Source organism: Heloderma suspectum, chromosome W, assembly GCF_057233095.1.
Source record: "Heloderma suspectum isolate Gila_16-S chromosome W, 16-S_ref, whole genome shotgun sequence".
In the NCBI taxonomy this organism is placed as follows: Eukaryota; Metazoa; Chordata; class Lepidosauria; order Squamata; family Helodermatidae; genus Heloderma; species Heloderma suspectum.
Genome location: NC_139475.1, coordinates 66,732,294 through 66,748,383, shown reverse-complemented (window position 1 = coordinate 66,748,383; position 16,090 = coordinate 66,732,294). Strand labels below are relative to the sequence as shown.

The following is a 16,090-nucleotide window of genomic DNA, read 5'->3' as shown; positions in this document are numbered from 1 at the left end:
ATGCTTGTTCTCTCATATTGATAGATACTGATTTAAATGGGAATTTTTCCAACATTGTATTCCATATATCATCCTCTATTTCTATTTCCCAATCCTGTTCCCACATTCGTTTTAAACTGTTAGTTGAACTCATATCTAAATCAATTAGCACTCTGTAAATAAGTGCCACCAGGCCTTTCTCCCCCTTACCTATGAGTTTGAGTAGAGATTCAAATGGTGTTAAAATTTCTTAGGGCCTGTTGTTTGATATCCTGTCTTCTGAAGAACGTACCTACTTGATACCATGCTAACCAAGTTATTCCAACCACCTTCAAATGAGTCCTCCAGAACTCTCTGGGGAGAGGCAGGGCATTTAAATACAATTCTTTCAACCTATAAAGCCCCTTCTCTTTGAGGGGTAGTATATCCATAGGTCAGTCCTCGGAGCAGAAGGTCGGATGACAATGTAAGGGAGTCATAGAAGATATCCCTGGTAGTAATTTTTCTTTACTCCCTTTCCATACCTGTAAAATTGCTCTCAATGTAGAGGTTTCACTCACACATATTCTCTTAAGTCATTTGTAATATATAAAAATGAATCCACTATCTGTGATGGTAACATTGTTCTCTCCACCTGTACCCAATGATTATTAATATCTGTCGATAACCAACACAGGAGGTGATGTAACTGATATGATTCATAACATATTAGATTAGGGATACCTCATCCTCCTGCTGTACATTGCCTATATCTAATAACTTTGGCTGTATGTGGTTTCTGACTTTTAAATATAAATTGCTCTCCTCTACTCTGCCGAATTTGTAATGTCTTATATTGAACTTCTGGGGTAATACATAAAACAAATATGTTAACTTAGGAAGAACCATCATCTTAATAGCTGCTATTCGATTGAAAAGTGAAAGATTAAGTTTATCCCATTTACTTATATCCTTCACAATATTTTTCAATAGCTGCCCATAATTTATTTTAAAGAGCTTTTGTATATTCCTAGATATATAAATCCTTAAATAGCAAAAATAATTATTTGCTAATGGAATCCCTAGTCTTTGTGAAACTCTTAGTTACTCACCTAGAGGAAAGTTTAAACAAAAAAGGTCCGATTTCTTAAAATTAACCCTCAGGCCCGCTGTTTCCTTAAATGTATCTATTTCTTCTTGTAGACCCTGAATTGCATATAATGGATTACTGAATGTCAATAACATGTCGTCGGCATACAAACTAATGAAATGTTCTGTATTACCCACTGCAATTCCACTTAATTGTGGGTGAGCTCCAAGTCGATTTGCCAAAAATTCAATTACTAGGGTAAACAAAACAGGTGGCAGCAGGCAGCCTTGTTTGGTACCACTATACAAATTTATATTACAGGAGTCTAAATTATTAACACGAATCTGTGCCAAAGTTGGAGAGTAAATAGCTTGAACTGCATTCAAAAATTTAGCACCAAATTGATAATGTTAGAGCATTTTTTAAAAAACGCCGATTTACACAATCAAAGGCCTTATACAAATTGAAGGCCAAAATTGCTATCGGAGATTTATGCTCCTTACAAAAATGTATCAAACTGAATAACCACCAAATAGGATCTGCTATAAATCATCCTCGGAGAAAACCATATTGGTCTGCATGAACAAGTTTCCCCAAATGCCTTTTCAGTTGGTTTGTCAATACCAGAGTAAAAAGTTTGTAGTCATTATTTACTAATGAAATTGGTCTGTAAGAGTCCATCTTCAGTCGGTTCTTTCCTGGTTTTAATAATACTACAATTTTGGAGCATGCCCAAGTCTCAGGAAGTTGGGCACCCTCCAAAATTCCACTGAAAACACTGAAGATGCGGAAGTAATATTTCTTTAAAATGTTTATAGAATTCCGCAGTAAACCCATCCGGGCCTGGGGATTTATTTGTCTTAAGGCAAGAGAGCGCCTCCTCTATCTCTTCCAACATAATGGGTCTATCATGCCATGTCCTCACTTCATCCACTAAAGGAGTCACCTTCACTGTAACCTGATATTCCTCTGTTAATTCTAGATCACTGTCTACGTTTGCATAAATTTGTTCAAAATGTTCAGCAAATAAATTAACAATTTTTCCAGGATCCAAATGCTTAACCCTGTGATTATCTTCAGTTGCAATGATTTTATTTCCTGCCCTATGCTGCTTCAATCTATTAGCTAATAACCATGACCCTTTGCCATCAAATTCATAAAATCACTGTCTAGCATACAGCATCCCCACCACTGTTTTATTAATATCTAGGTTCTGTAGTTCTGCATGTTATCCAATAGTCTCCTAATCTGAGTTGTTCCTGTACTCCTATATTCCTCTGTTAAGGATCTAATTTCCCTCTCTAATAGTAAAGTCTGTGCTCTGTTTTGTTTTTTCATCGTACTTAATTGTTTAATACATACTCCCCATATTACAGCCTTCATAGTTTCCCATCTCAAAGTAGAGCTTATTGTATCTATACAATTCTCTTCAAAGCAGTGCTCTAAACTTTCTTGTATTTTTTGCGTACTCTGATTAGCTGTTAAGAGTAGAGGATTAAATCTCCATACTGGAGAACCTTTTATCCCAGGAGTGAGGGTCAGATGTAATGAAATGGCTGCATGATCTGTAACTTTTATAATCCCTAAGTCTGTTCCCTGCAACCCTTGTAATAATTCTTCTGACAATAATACTGTATCATTCCTAGAGAAGGATCCATGTGGGCGTGAATAAAATGAAAAATTAAGATCTCATGGATATAACTCTGCCCATGCATCCCGTAACTGACAGGTTTTGAAGACTTCAAACATTTTACTTGCCTGTCGATATTTTCTGAGAGAGACATTATCACCTTCCCCTAAAATTGTGGTTCCTTCAAGATTATCTGAAACCTTCGGGGGGGGGGGGTTCCAATTAAAGTCACCACTTAAAATTACTGGGCTAGTCCCAAACTTTTTAAGTTTTGGAGAGAGCAATCCTATGGCATGCTAGACAGTGTCTAGCGGGCCACAGGATATGGTCTATTCCAGGAACTGACCTCAGAGCCTGCGCTTTGAGGTCGGTTCCTGGAGAACCGACCTCCCTCCTCATCTGCGCTGCCTCCAGCGCTGCTCAGAAGTTGAGCGCAGAGCAACTGAAAAGGGGCGGGGCTGGGGGCATTCCAGGGCAGGGAGAGCGGAGCTGCATGTACGACACATCCTATGTGTCGTATGGCAGCTTCCTCTCCCAGCCAGCCCCCTGCACTAGACAGCCGAAAACGGCTGTCTAGCAAAAAAGATCAAGGCAGGAGGTTGGAGGCGGCCGCCTATCTACTTCGGATTGCGTCCTTAAAAACTCTGTGAACGAACCCTATTTGTTCCTCATTTGGGGCATATATAGTAGCAACAGTTAATAATTGTGATTGATTGTAGAGTCCCCTTAAAAAAAGAAAACGGCCTTGAGGGTCCCTCAAAATCTTTTGTGTAACGAAATCTACATCATCATGAAACACCATTGCTACCTCCCTTACTTTATTAAATCCAGGGGCCACATATTTATGAGACCATTCTCTACCTGGTATAAGAACATCCTTTCCAGTGATTTTATGAGCTTTTTGGAGTAATAAAATAGAGGAACCCAATTCCTTCACTAAATTTCAAAGTCTCGCTCTCTTGATAGCACACCCCACCCCTTTTGTACTTAGAGAAGTGATTTTTATCTGAGGAGCCATCATTTAGAAAAAATTAAAACTAATTAAAGAATTACCATGCCTTTCCGGTTTTATGTCCATCTGCCATAACAAAATACGTAGCCTTGGCTTTTCGTATGCCCAAACCCTCCCCGCTATGTCCAGATTGCTTACACATTCCAAAATTATTCCATACATTTCCCAACAGTGTTTGCCCCTCCAGAGACCCCCTCCCATATCAGAGTCCCCAAGAAGAGCCTAAGGATATGCAAATCACTATTCCCCACAGTAATCAGTTGCCTAATGCAACAGGGGGCTGACAGTCCTAGTTATGTCTCCCCAAATGTTACACCTGAAACGCAGGATTCAGGGTAGATTACACTTCCGCCTTCATTATTGTGGGGTATACCTCAAACACCCTTTATTCAATTTATCCAAAGCCCAACTTAATATCTTATACTTTACACTATCATTTAACCTTTTTCCAAGCTTAGGCAAAAGTTACACTTATATATGTCCTATATTTTCTGAAGAAGTTATCTCAGTGTTGTCTACTAGTAAGCAGGTGGAGTGTTCTCTGTGAAAGTGATGTGCCCTCCGGAGTAGAACGGCTTGCCCTTTTCTTGGCGGTCCTTTTTCCTTTTACTTTCTCCCAACGGCCTTGTTCTTCTGTATTTGCCACATCATCCTCCTTAAGTAAATCCGCTGCTGCATATCCGAATGGGAATTCCAATTTAAGAGCTATAAACAATTCTGCCATTTCTTTGAGCGAGGAGACTGTATGTGACCCACCTTCACAGGTAATCCTCAGTCTAAAAGGGAAGCCCTTCTCTTGCAATTTAAATGTAAAGGGGCGTAACTCTCTCCATCTATGCAATGTTTCAGGAGCCAGGTCTTGTAGCACCGTCATCGGATTGTTATTATACTTGATCCCCTTCAGTCCCCTCAAACGTCTCAATAATTCCTCCTTCAAAGTAAAACAAGCAAAACAGATAACTACGTCTCTGACACCCGTTCCTCCCACAGGTCGAGGCCCTAAAACTCTGTGAGCTCTCTCAAAATCTTCCACCAATACCGGGAAATCCAGAAGTAACGTTGCAAACCATTGAGATAGAAATGCTTTCAAATATCCTCCTTCTGCATCTTCAAAAATTCCAGGTAGGTGAATATTCTGGTGTCTGGAGCAGTTCTCCGCCTCCTCCAACTTATATTTAATATGCAAAGTCTCTCTTCTTAACCTATTAATACTTTCTTTATTTCCAGCTGCCATATCAAAAGCCTCAGAGGCAATGGTTTCAACGGCTTCTATTTGGAATCCCAGCTCTGACAGTTTCTTGTCTAATAAATCAGCCATCCCCAGCATCAACTCTTTCTTTAATGTCTGTAGTTGTTTTACTAAGTCCCCTCTTATCTGACCTACCTCCTCCGTTTGTAAATCTTTCTGCAATATCTGAGTTGTGGTCACCATCTTATCTGCACTTATAGTGTCCAGAGCTTGAGAGATGGCTGTCCTTTCCAAAGGCTTAAAGAAGTCTGGTATGCTGGCATTTCTGCTTCTGAGGGTTCTCACCAATTTGCTCTATTTGTTCAGCTTGTCAGTCTATAATTTATGCTCCAAAAAATGAGGTTTTAGGGCCAAAGTGTTACTATGGGCAGAGGAGCTCTCACCCCCAGTATTCTGCATCGACTGCAGTTAAGCCACGCCCCCCAAGCACTAGTTCTTCATATGCTTCCAGATATGGATAGCTCGTAGTACTACCAATCAAAAGACACTGTACAGCTACTCCACCTTTCCCTCCTTAGCAGATTTTTTGTGACAAGAAAGACCAACTGAAACCAATGGGGAAACATGGGAGGATTACAAATGCAAAATGTTGGGCTGGTTCGCCTGACTGAACAGCCCACCATGGTGTGTGGCCATTTTGAATATTCAACTCCCGACCGCTTGTTGTGTTGTGTGAACCTGGGGCCTATGGGTTATGTGAAGGTTAAACACTGCTCACATGACCCATAGGCTGTTGTTGGATAATGCAAGGGGTTGTTTAGCCCTCACATAACCCATGGCTCCCAGGTTCGAACGACAAGCTGCAGCTGGGCATTGAATATGCAAATCCCACCTGGAATGCACCGCAGCCCACCATGGCTTAAATAAGCCATGGTGGGCTGTCTTGATTGCATAAAACAGTTTATTGTTTGTGAAACAGTTTATTGTAAAAGTCTGTGAAGAAGGCAGGATGACTGCACAATAAAAGTCTTGTCCGGAAGTACCCAAAGTTATGAAGTTCTTATAAAACAGCTTTCCCCAACCTGGTGCCCTGCAGATGTGTTGGACTATGCTTCTCATCATTCTCAGCCAGCATGGCCTGCTAGCCGGGGGTGACAGAAGCTGTAGTTCAACACATCTGGAAAGCACCAGATAGGAGAAGGCTGTCATAAGCATTCCTTCTAGTACAGAGGTTAAGGGAAGAAAGATCCCTGCAGCCGCTCTTTTTCTGACAGATGGATGGGGCCAGGTTGGTCTTCCTACACTCTTATGAGGTTTTCTTCCTGGGAGGCAGGGGTGCAAACTCAAAAGGAAAAAACAATGGGGAGGGAGAAAGGGTGTGTGCGCCAATAGCCCCTCTATCTCAGTATCATCTACAGCACCCCTCTAGAGTCTGTAGACCTCCAGATGTCTTGGGCTACACCTCCCATCATCCCCAGCCAGCATGGCCAACGGCACATCTAGCTAACGCAGAAGATGAAGAGACCACCAGGCTGCTATAGGTGTTGGGAGAGGATGATGGGAGTTGCAGTCCAACCCATCTACAGGACACCGGCTTGGGGAAAGAAAGGCTGCCTTTAAAAAATTTCCAGACGCTTCCGGGATACTTATTGGCCCCACCACGGCCAGCACCTTCAGCACTACTGCCGACATGACGGCTCCCCTTCTCGACGCCCCACGCACACCGCGAGCGCGCTGCCGACCCTCCCTGCCTCACCTCATCTTCCTTGTGGTTGCGGATGCCCCGCACCAGGTCCTGCAGGTTCTTGTCGAACATGCGGTCGATGCTGCCTTTGACCATCTTCAGCGCCATCGTGGAGGGAGCGCCACCAGCGGCGGCAGCGGGGGGGGGGGGGAGAGGAAGGGGGGAAAAACACCGCGTGAGACCCCAGTCAACGGATGGCGGAGAGAGAAAGCAGGGAAGGCGGCGCTCTGGGAAGGCCAGGACTGCTGAGGAGGGCGGCAGCAGCTCACATTCCTCCCCCGCCGGTCTCGCCTGCTCGTCCTGTCAGCGCACCTCTGAGGTAAAAGCTGGAGCGGCCGACAAAATGGCAGGCGGTCAGCTGAGAGGATTCAGGGGGCGGGTAACGCCACCTTCCCTTCCTCGCGCGCTTCCGTCATCACGCAGGCATGCACGATGGAGGCGTGACGTCATGTGTCACGTACAGACCCGGCGCACTCAGCTTGGACGATCTCCGACCCTTGTCCGTAGCTGCCCCATAGAGATGGGAAGGAAAGAGTGGGAGAGGGGAATCGTCACATCCGGTTGCCATTTGGACACCTCTCCGTCTATGCTTTAATGTAGGAAAAGGTGTACTGAACCGCTCTACCCTTCACACCTCCCTCAATCTCGATGGTTCGCTGTTTTCTTTTCCCATTGGACGCCGATGAGGGATTCCTATGCGTCACTTAGGCCCCGCCCCAAAGCTTCAGCGCTGTAGCTATGCCCCCGATCCGCCCATGCCTTGTTTGGACAACGAAGAGCCCTGTGCAACCCTAAGGACTAAGAAGTGAATTTCAAAATTGGTAGCCTTTACGGTACCATAAGACTCTTCGTTGCTTTTTAGTCCAACAAACTAACAACTTCCTTTGACCCGTTAGGGAATGTGACTCTTTTATGGCTGTCTTTGCTGTCATGTTTTTAATTATTTATTATATTATTTATTATATTATTCTTTATATTGTATTATATATGCTTTTTAGGTTGAACTGTTTAGAGATTTCATTATATTAAGTGGTATAGAAGTATTATAAATACATGCATAAACAAACAAATCATTCTGGGAAATGCCTTACTAAGTTGATCTTTGTATAAATGCTATTATTTATTATTCCTGTCTTTGCTCTCAGTGATGAGATTTCAGAATATTTTACCGGCTGCTTCTGTGAAATATTATTTTAATGCTCTTATGTGTAAAGTTTTTATTTCTGCTTTTTATTGTTTTATGCTTGTATACATTTTTGTTTTATGCTTGTATATTTTGATGGATTTTAAATTTTTTATTTTGTTGCATTGAGCCCTTTTGGTGGAAAAGTGGGATAAAAATGATGATAGCAATAACATATATTTTAGAAGAAGTTAGTACTGGTACTGGTTATTGTCTGGTCTAAAAAGGTAAAAAATAAAAATAAAAAATAGTAATTTTCAGGCGCAATCCTATGGCTACTAGTCAGTGGCTAGACGGCCATAGGATAGGTTGGTTCCCTGAGAACCGACCTCCACCCCCTCCTGCACTGCCTTGTAGGCAGCACGGATCGGCCTTGTGCTCCGCACTTGTAAGAGCAGCACAGAGAAGCGAAAACGGGGCGTTCCAGGGGGGCAGGATAGGGAGGGAGGAAGTGGCTTTCCAACACTTTCTATGCATTGTCTGGCAGCCGCCCCCCCCCCGACTTCCTGTGGCTAGACAGCTGAAATCAGCTCTCTAGCCGCGAATGCAGGGCAGCTGAAGCGCAGAGGGTAAGGTCCTCTCCATGCTGCTCCTGCCCTGCATTAGATAGGCAGTCGCCTATCCCAATAGGATTGCGTCCTTAATTGTTTTTTAATCTTTGAAGAATCGTAGAGTGCCAAGGGACAATCAGACTGTATCGGCATGATGGCTTGCTCATGAATCCACATGGTAAGAATATGTTTTATTCCCCCTACCCCCTTTTGAAATTCATGTTTATGACACCAAAAACATTGTCGTCCAGTATTCTATTTTATAGGGCTAGAGAGCTACTTATAACAGTATCGTTCCACGTTTTTTTCTTCAGGTGTTTTTCTTAACAATGGGTTTTTTCACATTCTCCTTCTTTGTACACAGTTTCCACCTTTCTTTTTTGAAAGGCCCTTACGTTGCAACGCTCTTGGTGTTTTCCTGCAAGTATTATTTTCCTGATGTGATTGTAGCCTATGGCTTGTGTTATATGGAGGGGCTTGCATTCCATCTTCATCCAAGACTTAAGTTCTTTCCTTTTCGCTCACCACATGTTCTCCCCAAATCTGCACCCTCAGAAAAGCCAACTTTGCATTGAAAGTAAGGATTGTTGCCAACATATCTTTGTTTCATTTGCATTCATGACACTCTTACAACATTTTGAAATCCACCTCTCTCCTCACCCTTTGCTATTTTCCCCTCACATTGTGTTCCACCTGCCATGTTTTATACTGAAATATGGCGGCGGATGTTTCTCTTCCTTACCTAAAGAGGAATGCTTTATCTTATCCGAGAAACAAAATCTTTTTAAAAGAACCAGTGTAACACATTATAATTACATATATACAGTCAGGGCCAGAAATATTGGAAAAAGGATAACTTTTTCAGCAGTTGGCCTCTGTACACCACCACATTGAAGTTGAAAGGAAACACACCCAGATGGGAGCGAAGTCAGGACTTCCAGCTGTAATTCCAGGGGTTTGGCAAAAGTGGGGCACTAACCATTCAGGAAGGACAGCTAGTGGCATACACACGCACCCATCCTTGAATTACAGCTGGAAGTCCTAACTTCACTCCCATCTGGGTGTGTTTCCTTTCAACTTCGATGTGGTGGTGTACAGAGGCCAACTGCCAAAACAGTTATCCTTGCTCCAATATTTCTGGCCCTGACTGTATGTTTAGTATTTGGGCTGATAATTTGTATGGAAAAGTAGGATACAACTACCGCTGGTATATGTGTATTTTCACTGCATGTAACACCTTTTCTAGCAAAGTTTGCGAAGACTGTTCTGAAAAAACAGTCCTGCCTGACCTCAACTCCCAGAGAAAAGGCCTACAGCTTTCACCAGTCCTCTCAGTTTCCTCTTTTGAAGTGAAATGCAACTGTGTTGGACTTCCTGGGGAGTTTTCCACTTAAATATACATTACATCTGATAGCACTGTGATCACTGTTTCCAAGTGGTTCACAGCATTTCCATCTCATACTAGGTCCTGGGCAATACCACTTAGGATTAAATCCATGGTCACCTCCCCTCTGGTCCGTTCCATGACCAACTGTTCTAGGGCACAATCATTTAGGGCATCGAGAAATTTAACCTCTTTGTTGTGGCTGGAACATGCATTTATCCAGTCAAAGTGGGGGGTAATTGAAGTCACCCATTCTTCCTTGTTTGGAGGCCTCTCTGATTTCGTTTTCCATCTCAAGGTCACTCTGAGCATTCCAATCTAGGGGATGATAGCAAGTTCCTAGCACTAAATTAGTGAAAAGGAAGTTAAAAGGGGGAGTCAAGAGGATTAAATCCCTTGAAAATGCTTGGAGATTACTCAAAACCACAATAATGGAAGCCCAGCTAAAATGTATACCACAGGTTAGGAAAGGTAGCACAAAGTCCAAGAGGTCTCCGGCATGGTTAACGAGCAGCGTTAGGGGAGCTTCTAGAGAAAAGAGGGCTTCCTTCAGAAAATGGAAGTCTTGCCCAGGTAAGGAAAACAAAAGGGAGCGCAAGCTTGCACAAAGGCAACGCAAGCAGACAATAAGAGATGCAAAAAAGCAGTTTGAAGAGCATATTGCTAACAACATCAACAATAAAGAATTCTTTAAATACATCAGAAGCAGAAAACCCGCTAGGGAGGCAGTTGGACCATTGGATGACAATGGAGTTAAAGGAGGACAAGGAGATTGCAGAGAAGCTGAATGAATTTTTCTCATCCATCCACACTGCAGAAGATATAGGACAGATACCTGTGCCTGAACAGATGTTTTCAGGAAGGGAGTCTGAGGAACTGAGGCAAAGAGTGGTGACAAAAGATGACGTTCTATTACAGTATGGGAAGTGCAGACAGCATCTCTCTTCAGCTTTTCTTTGACAAGATCCATCCACAAAACATACACAATCTACCTTAGTCAGCGGCTCTTCTGACAAGTCTGGACGTGGCTTTGCTAGGTGCTCAACCGCTTCTAAACAATCATAAGGGATACTTTCAGAAGGATCAGGCAGCAAAGAAGCAGGATTTAGAGTGGAACAATGTTGCACTGTAATATGACTGTGAGAGAGAAGCAGAATTTCATACCTGAAGAGGTATGATTGAGATAGGTGCTGAGTCTTTGTTTAAGTAGAAGAGCTGCCACTGAGTGAAGTACACAAAGAGTTAAAGGAGAAATTAACACAATATTTTCAGAGGCTTGAACAAGGAGGGCAGCGGCTGCAGAATTAAGGAAAGTACTGGAATATGTTACTGGTCAGTTCTTTTGTTGTAGTTGTTCAGTTGTTAAGTCGTGTGCTTTTAGGTAAGCACACAAAGAGCACAAGAATTTTTTTCATAACAGAAGAGAGTGAATGGAATAATCAGGAAGCCCAAGCCACTTGTTTTGGAGCAGCGGAAATAGATTCAGCTTTGGAAGACCAGGGAAGTGGCTCAGGAATATCTGAATATATTCTGTCAGGGAACAAAGATAGCGCAACCAAGTTTACACAGAAGGTCTCTGGTCAATAGAAAAAGGTGGGCGTTGATGAAGTTACAAACCTCTCGGCTGTTTTAGAAGTTCAGGGGAGGAGGGGGAAGCAGCTGGGATGTGTGAAGTGTATCTATCGGCTGGCCATGCCGGTGGGGACACTTATTTTTCTAATGCTCAACTTGGCTACAAAAAAGTCTTTAGACGATCCATATAGTCTGCTGTAGTCTCACTTTTGTTCACAATTGACAATTTTTAGCCTCATCAGTTTTCTGCAGACAAATTTCAGGGATTGTTCCTAGGAGTCTGATGTATACTTGTTCTAAAGTATTAAGATCAGCTGGTTCTTGATTTGGCCAATTTGCTTGTTCCTTTAGTGTGCACTTCTTGGGGCAAAATAACTCACATGAGTTGGTTCATGCTGGCCAAATTAGGATTTTAAAAAGTGATCATTGTTTGCAATTCTTCTCTAAATTTCTGTGGCTTTTCTCTGATGTTTCAAAATTTGACCTGGTCTTTCACTTTTTCTTGGGAGTCCTTAAGACTCCGCTCCCCAGGATGTAAGTGACCTTTTTGATGTCTCAACATACCAATCAAAGAATGCATTCCCATTGACCCTGTGCCACCTTAGACCCTGAGATTCCAAGGCCCCCTTTAAATGCACAATTCTGTCCAAATCAAAGGTCTCAACCAAGGGAAATTGTTTGGACGGGTGTAATGGCCCCAGGCCTGTAACCTGAGTAGCCAGTAGTTTTAGAGAGACTTAGAGATCCATAATGCTCTTTGCTTTGGTTCATTATTAAGTGCAATTTCCTCGCTAGCGGGCCTCTGAGCTTGTGAGATGAGTCAAAGGTCGATATCGCTGTCTCAGTACATTCCATGCTAACGAGCTCTGAACCATTTATCTTATCAGGGCCTAGGATGCGCCTGAGAAGTGAGACTATGTTTATGCTAAGCTCCAGGTGTCTATGCTGGGAAAATTGCAGATGAACGCTAATTAACGCTTGCTGCTGTCATGCTGCTTCACTGCTAACATGTATGGTATAAAACCCATTTTACCCCTTGGCTCTGGGTTCAGAGAAGATGTATGATTTTATTTATTTATTTCATTTCTATACCGCCCAATAGCCAAAGCTCTCTGGTCCAACCATTGGGTACGCCTGTGTGCTGTAAGTACTCAATAAAGTCTCCTTGTAAGCAAACCTGGATCTGGCTTATCACTATCTCGGCACCTCTAAATCTTGTCAGCCCACTGCTGCGGCAATACAATGGGTCAAGTTCCATTGGTCCAAAACTTGCAAGTCTTAGGTCTGTAATTCCTGTACGTGTACATTGAAGGCATTCCTTTTGGGGCAGCGGAATTCCTTTGTAAGACTCTGACCCCACCCTCAATTCACACAGGAGCACACAGGAAAACCATCAGGAGGTCTCCACAGGTTGCGAGAAACGAAAGGCACTGCCAAATTCTGAGGTACAGTCAGAGACCGACTCCCACTGAATTGGAGGCATAGTCAGTCACTCGTGGTCCAGGGAGCTCATACCATGGCAGGGAGTGAAGGAAAGGTCGGGTTACGCACTGCCACCTCCGTTCATTCAGGAATGATTTATTCAGGAGGTCCGTGCCTTGCTGGCTGGTTCATACCATGGAGGGAAGGGGGAAAACTCACACAAGTTTCCAGCGCCCTCCTCCTTTTGCCCTGCTCCTTTTTACCTCAGTTCATACCAGGCAACTCTCCTTCCGTTCTTTTCCTCAATTCACACAAGGCAACTCTCATTCACCTGAAGCCATATCCCACGGACCTCTGTGACCCAAACAACCCAACAAAACAAAAACTTACCAAGTGCTTAAATGACTGACTGTCTCTTTAAAGGTGGTATCTAGTCAGCCAAGGCAGAATCGTCCCACGGGCAGCTTTCAAAATTTCATAAGGTCTCTTACCTTGGTGCGCGCTTCTGGGATGTTCAGCGAATGGCGGTCCAAATTGGTTCGATCCACCTCAGCATTTGGGATCTGAGTCACGGCACCAAATTGTCAAGGAAATATCCAAGGCAGGTTAGGTTGAACAGTCAGAAATGTATTAAAGCGTATCAACGGCCGTGGGAGAGACAGAAGAAACTGTGTCTCTCCCAAAAAAATGAAAACAGGACGCATTTATGCAGACTGAAAGTTGGAGAACAAAGAAAACACACTACGCGTGCTCAGAAACCAATTAGTACTCAGCAACAGTCTTATCAGCACAGCGGCCTTCTTATCTTTACAGATGAGTTACTTTGGTGGATAGGAATTCTTGCTTACGAGCAAGTTATAATTACCGTCTCATGGTCAGACACGCACACACTCTCTCAATCCCATTAAGACACCTCACCTGAACCAAACTACTTACAAGGCCTAGTCAGGCCTACCTTCACAATTGCTACGGTTTTATTATTGGTTTCTATCTATGTTTTTATATTTCATGATCTGTTGTTATTTTAGTGTAAGCTGTCTTGAATACACTTAGGTGTAGAAAGGTGAGATAGAAATTACTTAAATAATAGCACATAAATAAACAATGTTGACAATAGTACTATTATTTCTACTTCTTAATAATGATAATGGAGAATAATAAGCATGATCATGTTGGTCCAATGAGCAGCCACAATATTGTTACTCTGCCTGCCCAATTATTTTTATATTTATTTATATTCTGCCTTTTTCCCAATACTGGGACTCAAGGTGGCTTTACAACATTAAAACTTGTACAATTAAAACCTGTAAATAGAAATATAAATACAAGTGTACAAGAGTTAAAAAATATAATTAAATCATCAATATTAAAATTGTAAAAATATCAAAACATTAAAAGACAACAAGAAAAGTAGTATCCATCCGTCATATTTTCACAGGTCCAGACTTGTTGTTGTTGTTCAGTCGTTCAGTCGTGTCCGACTCTTCGTGACCCCATGGACCATAGCACGCCAGGCCTTCCTGTCCTGCGCTCTCTCCCGGAGCGTGCTCAAGTTCATATTCATTGCATCCGTGATGCTATCTAGCCATCTCATCCTCTGCCGTCCCCTTCTCCTTTTGCCTTCAGTCTTTCCCAGCATCAGGGTCTTTTCCAGGGAGTTTTCTCTTCGCATTAGGTGGCCAAAATATTGGAGCTTCAGCTTCATTATCTGTCCTTCCAATGAGCACTCAGGGTTGATTTCCTTTAGGATGGACTGATTTGACCTCCTTGCAGTCCAGGGGACTCGTAAGAGTCTTCTCCAGCACCACAGTTCGAAAGCATCAATTCTTCGGCGCTCAGCCTTCCTTAGAGTCCAGCTCTCACAGCCATACATTACTACTGGGAAAACCATAGCTTTGATTAGACGGACCTTTGTCGGCAAGGTGATGTCTCTGCTTCTTACTATGCTGTCTAGGTTGGCCATAGCTTTCCTCCCAAGGAGCAAGCGTCTTTTAATTTCATGGCTACAGTCACCGTCTGCGGTGATCTTGGAGCCCAAGAAAGTAAAATCTGTCACTGCTTCCATTTCTTCCCCTTCTATAAGCCAGGAAGCGATGGGGCCAGATGCCATGATCTTCGTTTTTTTAATGTTGAGTTTCAAACCAGCTTTTGCACTCTCCTCTTTCACCCTCAACAAGAGGCTCTTGAGATCCTCTTTGCTTTCTGCCATTAGGGTGGTATCGTCTGCATATCGGAGGTTGTTGATAATTCTCCCAGCAATCTTAATTCCGACCTCTGATTCATCCAACCCGGCATTTCTCATGATGTACTCTGCATATAAGTTAAATAAGCAGGGTGACAATATGCAGCCTTGTCGTACTCCTTTCCCAATTTTGAACCACTCGGTTGTTCCATGTGTGGTTCTTACTGTTGCTTCTTGACCCTCGTACAGGTTTCTCAGGAGACAGGTAAGATGGTCTGGTACTCCCATCACTTTAAGAATTTGCCACAGTTTGTTGTGATCCACACAATCAAAGGCTTTAGCGTAGTCAATGAAGCAGAAATAGACGTTTTTCTGGCATTCTCTTGCTTTCTCCATGATGCAGCGAATGTTGGCGATTTGATCTCTAGTTCCTCTGCCTCTTCTAAACCCAGCTTGTACTTCCGGTAGTTCTCGGTTCGCATACTGCTGAAGCCTAGCTTGTAGGATTTTGAGCATCACCTTGCTGGCATGTGAAATGAGCGCAATGGTGCGGTAGTTTGAACACTCTTTGGCATTGCCCTTCTTTGGAATTGGAATGTAAACTGACCTTTTCCAGTCTTGTGGCCACTGTTGAGTGTTCCAGATTTGTTGGCATATTGAATGCAGCACTTTAACAGCATCATCTTTTAGGATTTTAAATAGCTCGGCTGGAATACTGTCATCTCCGCTAGCTTTGTTGTTACTAATGCTTCCTAAGGCCCACTTGACTTCACTCTCGAGGATGTCCGGCTCAAGTTCAGTGACTGCACTATCATGGCTATCAGGGACATTCAGATCTTTCCTGTATAGTTCTTCTGTGTATTCTTGCCACCTCTTCTTAATCTCATCTGCTTCTGTTAGGTCCCTGCCTTCTTTGTCCTTTATCATGCCCGTCTTTGCACAAAACGTTCCCTTGAGATCTCCAATTTTCTTGAAGAGATCTCTAGTCTTTCCCATTCTGTTGTTTTCCTCGATTTCTTTGCATTGTTCATTTAAGAAGGCCTTCTTGTCTCTCCTTGCTATTCTCTGGAACTCTGCATTCAGTTGGATATATCTTCCCCTTTCTCCCTTGCTTTTCGCTTCCCTTCTTTCGTGAGCTACTTGTAAAGCCTCATCAGACAGCCACTTGGCTTT

The 16,090-nt window shown here is 43.0% G+C and overlaps 1 protein-coding gene across 5 annotated transcripts in view; it reads right to left on the bottom strand.

Annotated features, from left to right (window-relative positions):
- The window catches only part of LOC146334127 (AP-3 complex subunit delta-1-like), an 87,734-nt gene extending 80,559 nt beyond the window's left edge, over positions 1 to 7,175 (bottom strand). For 2 of the 5 annotated variants that reach the window (XM_084825230.1, XM_084825226.1), the window contains exon 1: positions 6,636 to 7,174. In XM_084825230.1, the coding sequence (XP_084681356.1) occupies positions 6,636 to 6,731 (96 nt within the window). In that variant the 5' untranslated portion in view covers positions 6,732 to 7,174. Of the gene's footprint in view, positions 1 to 6,635 lie in introns of all 5 variants that reach the window. The other 3 variants (XM_084825228.1, XR_014786429.1, XM_084825229.1) reach the window with 3 other exon arrangements.
- Positions 7,176 to 16,090: the final 8,915 nt, after the last annotated feature.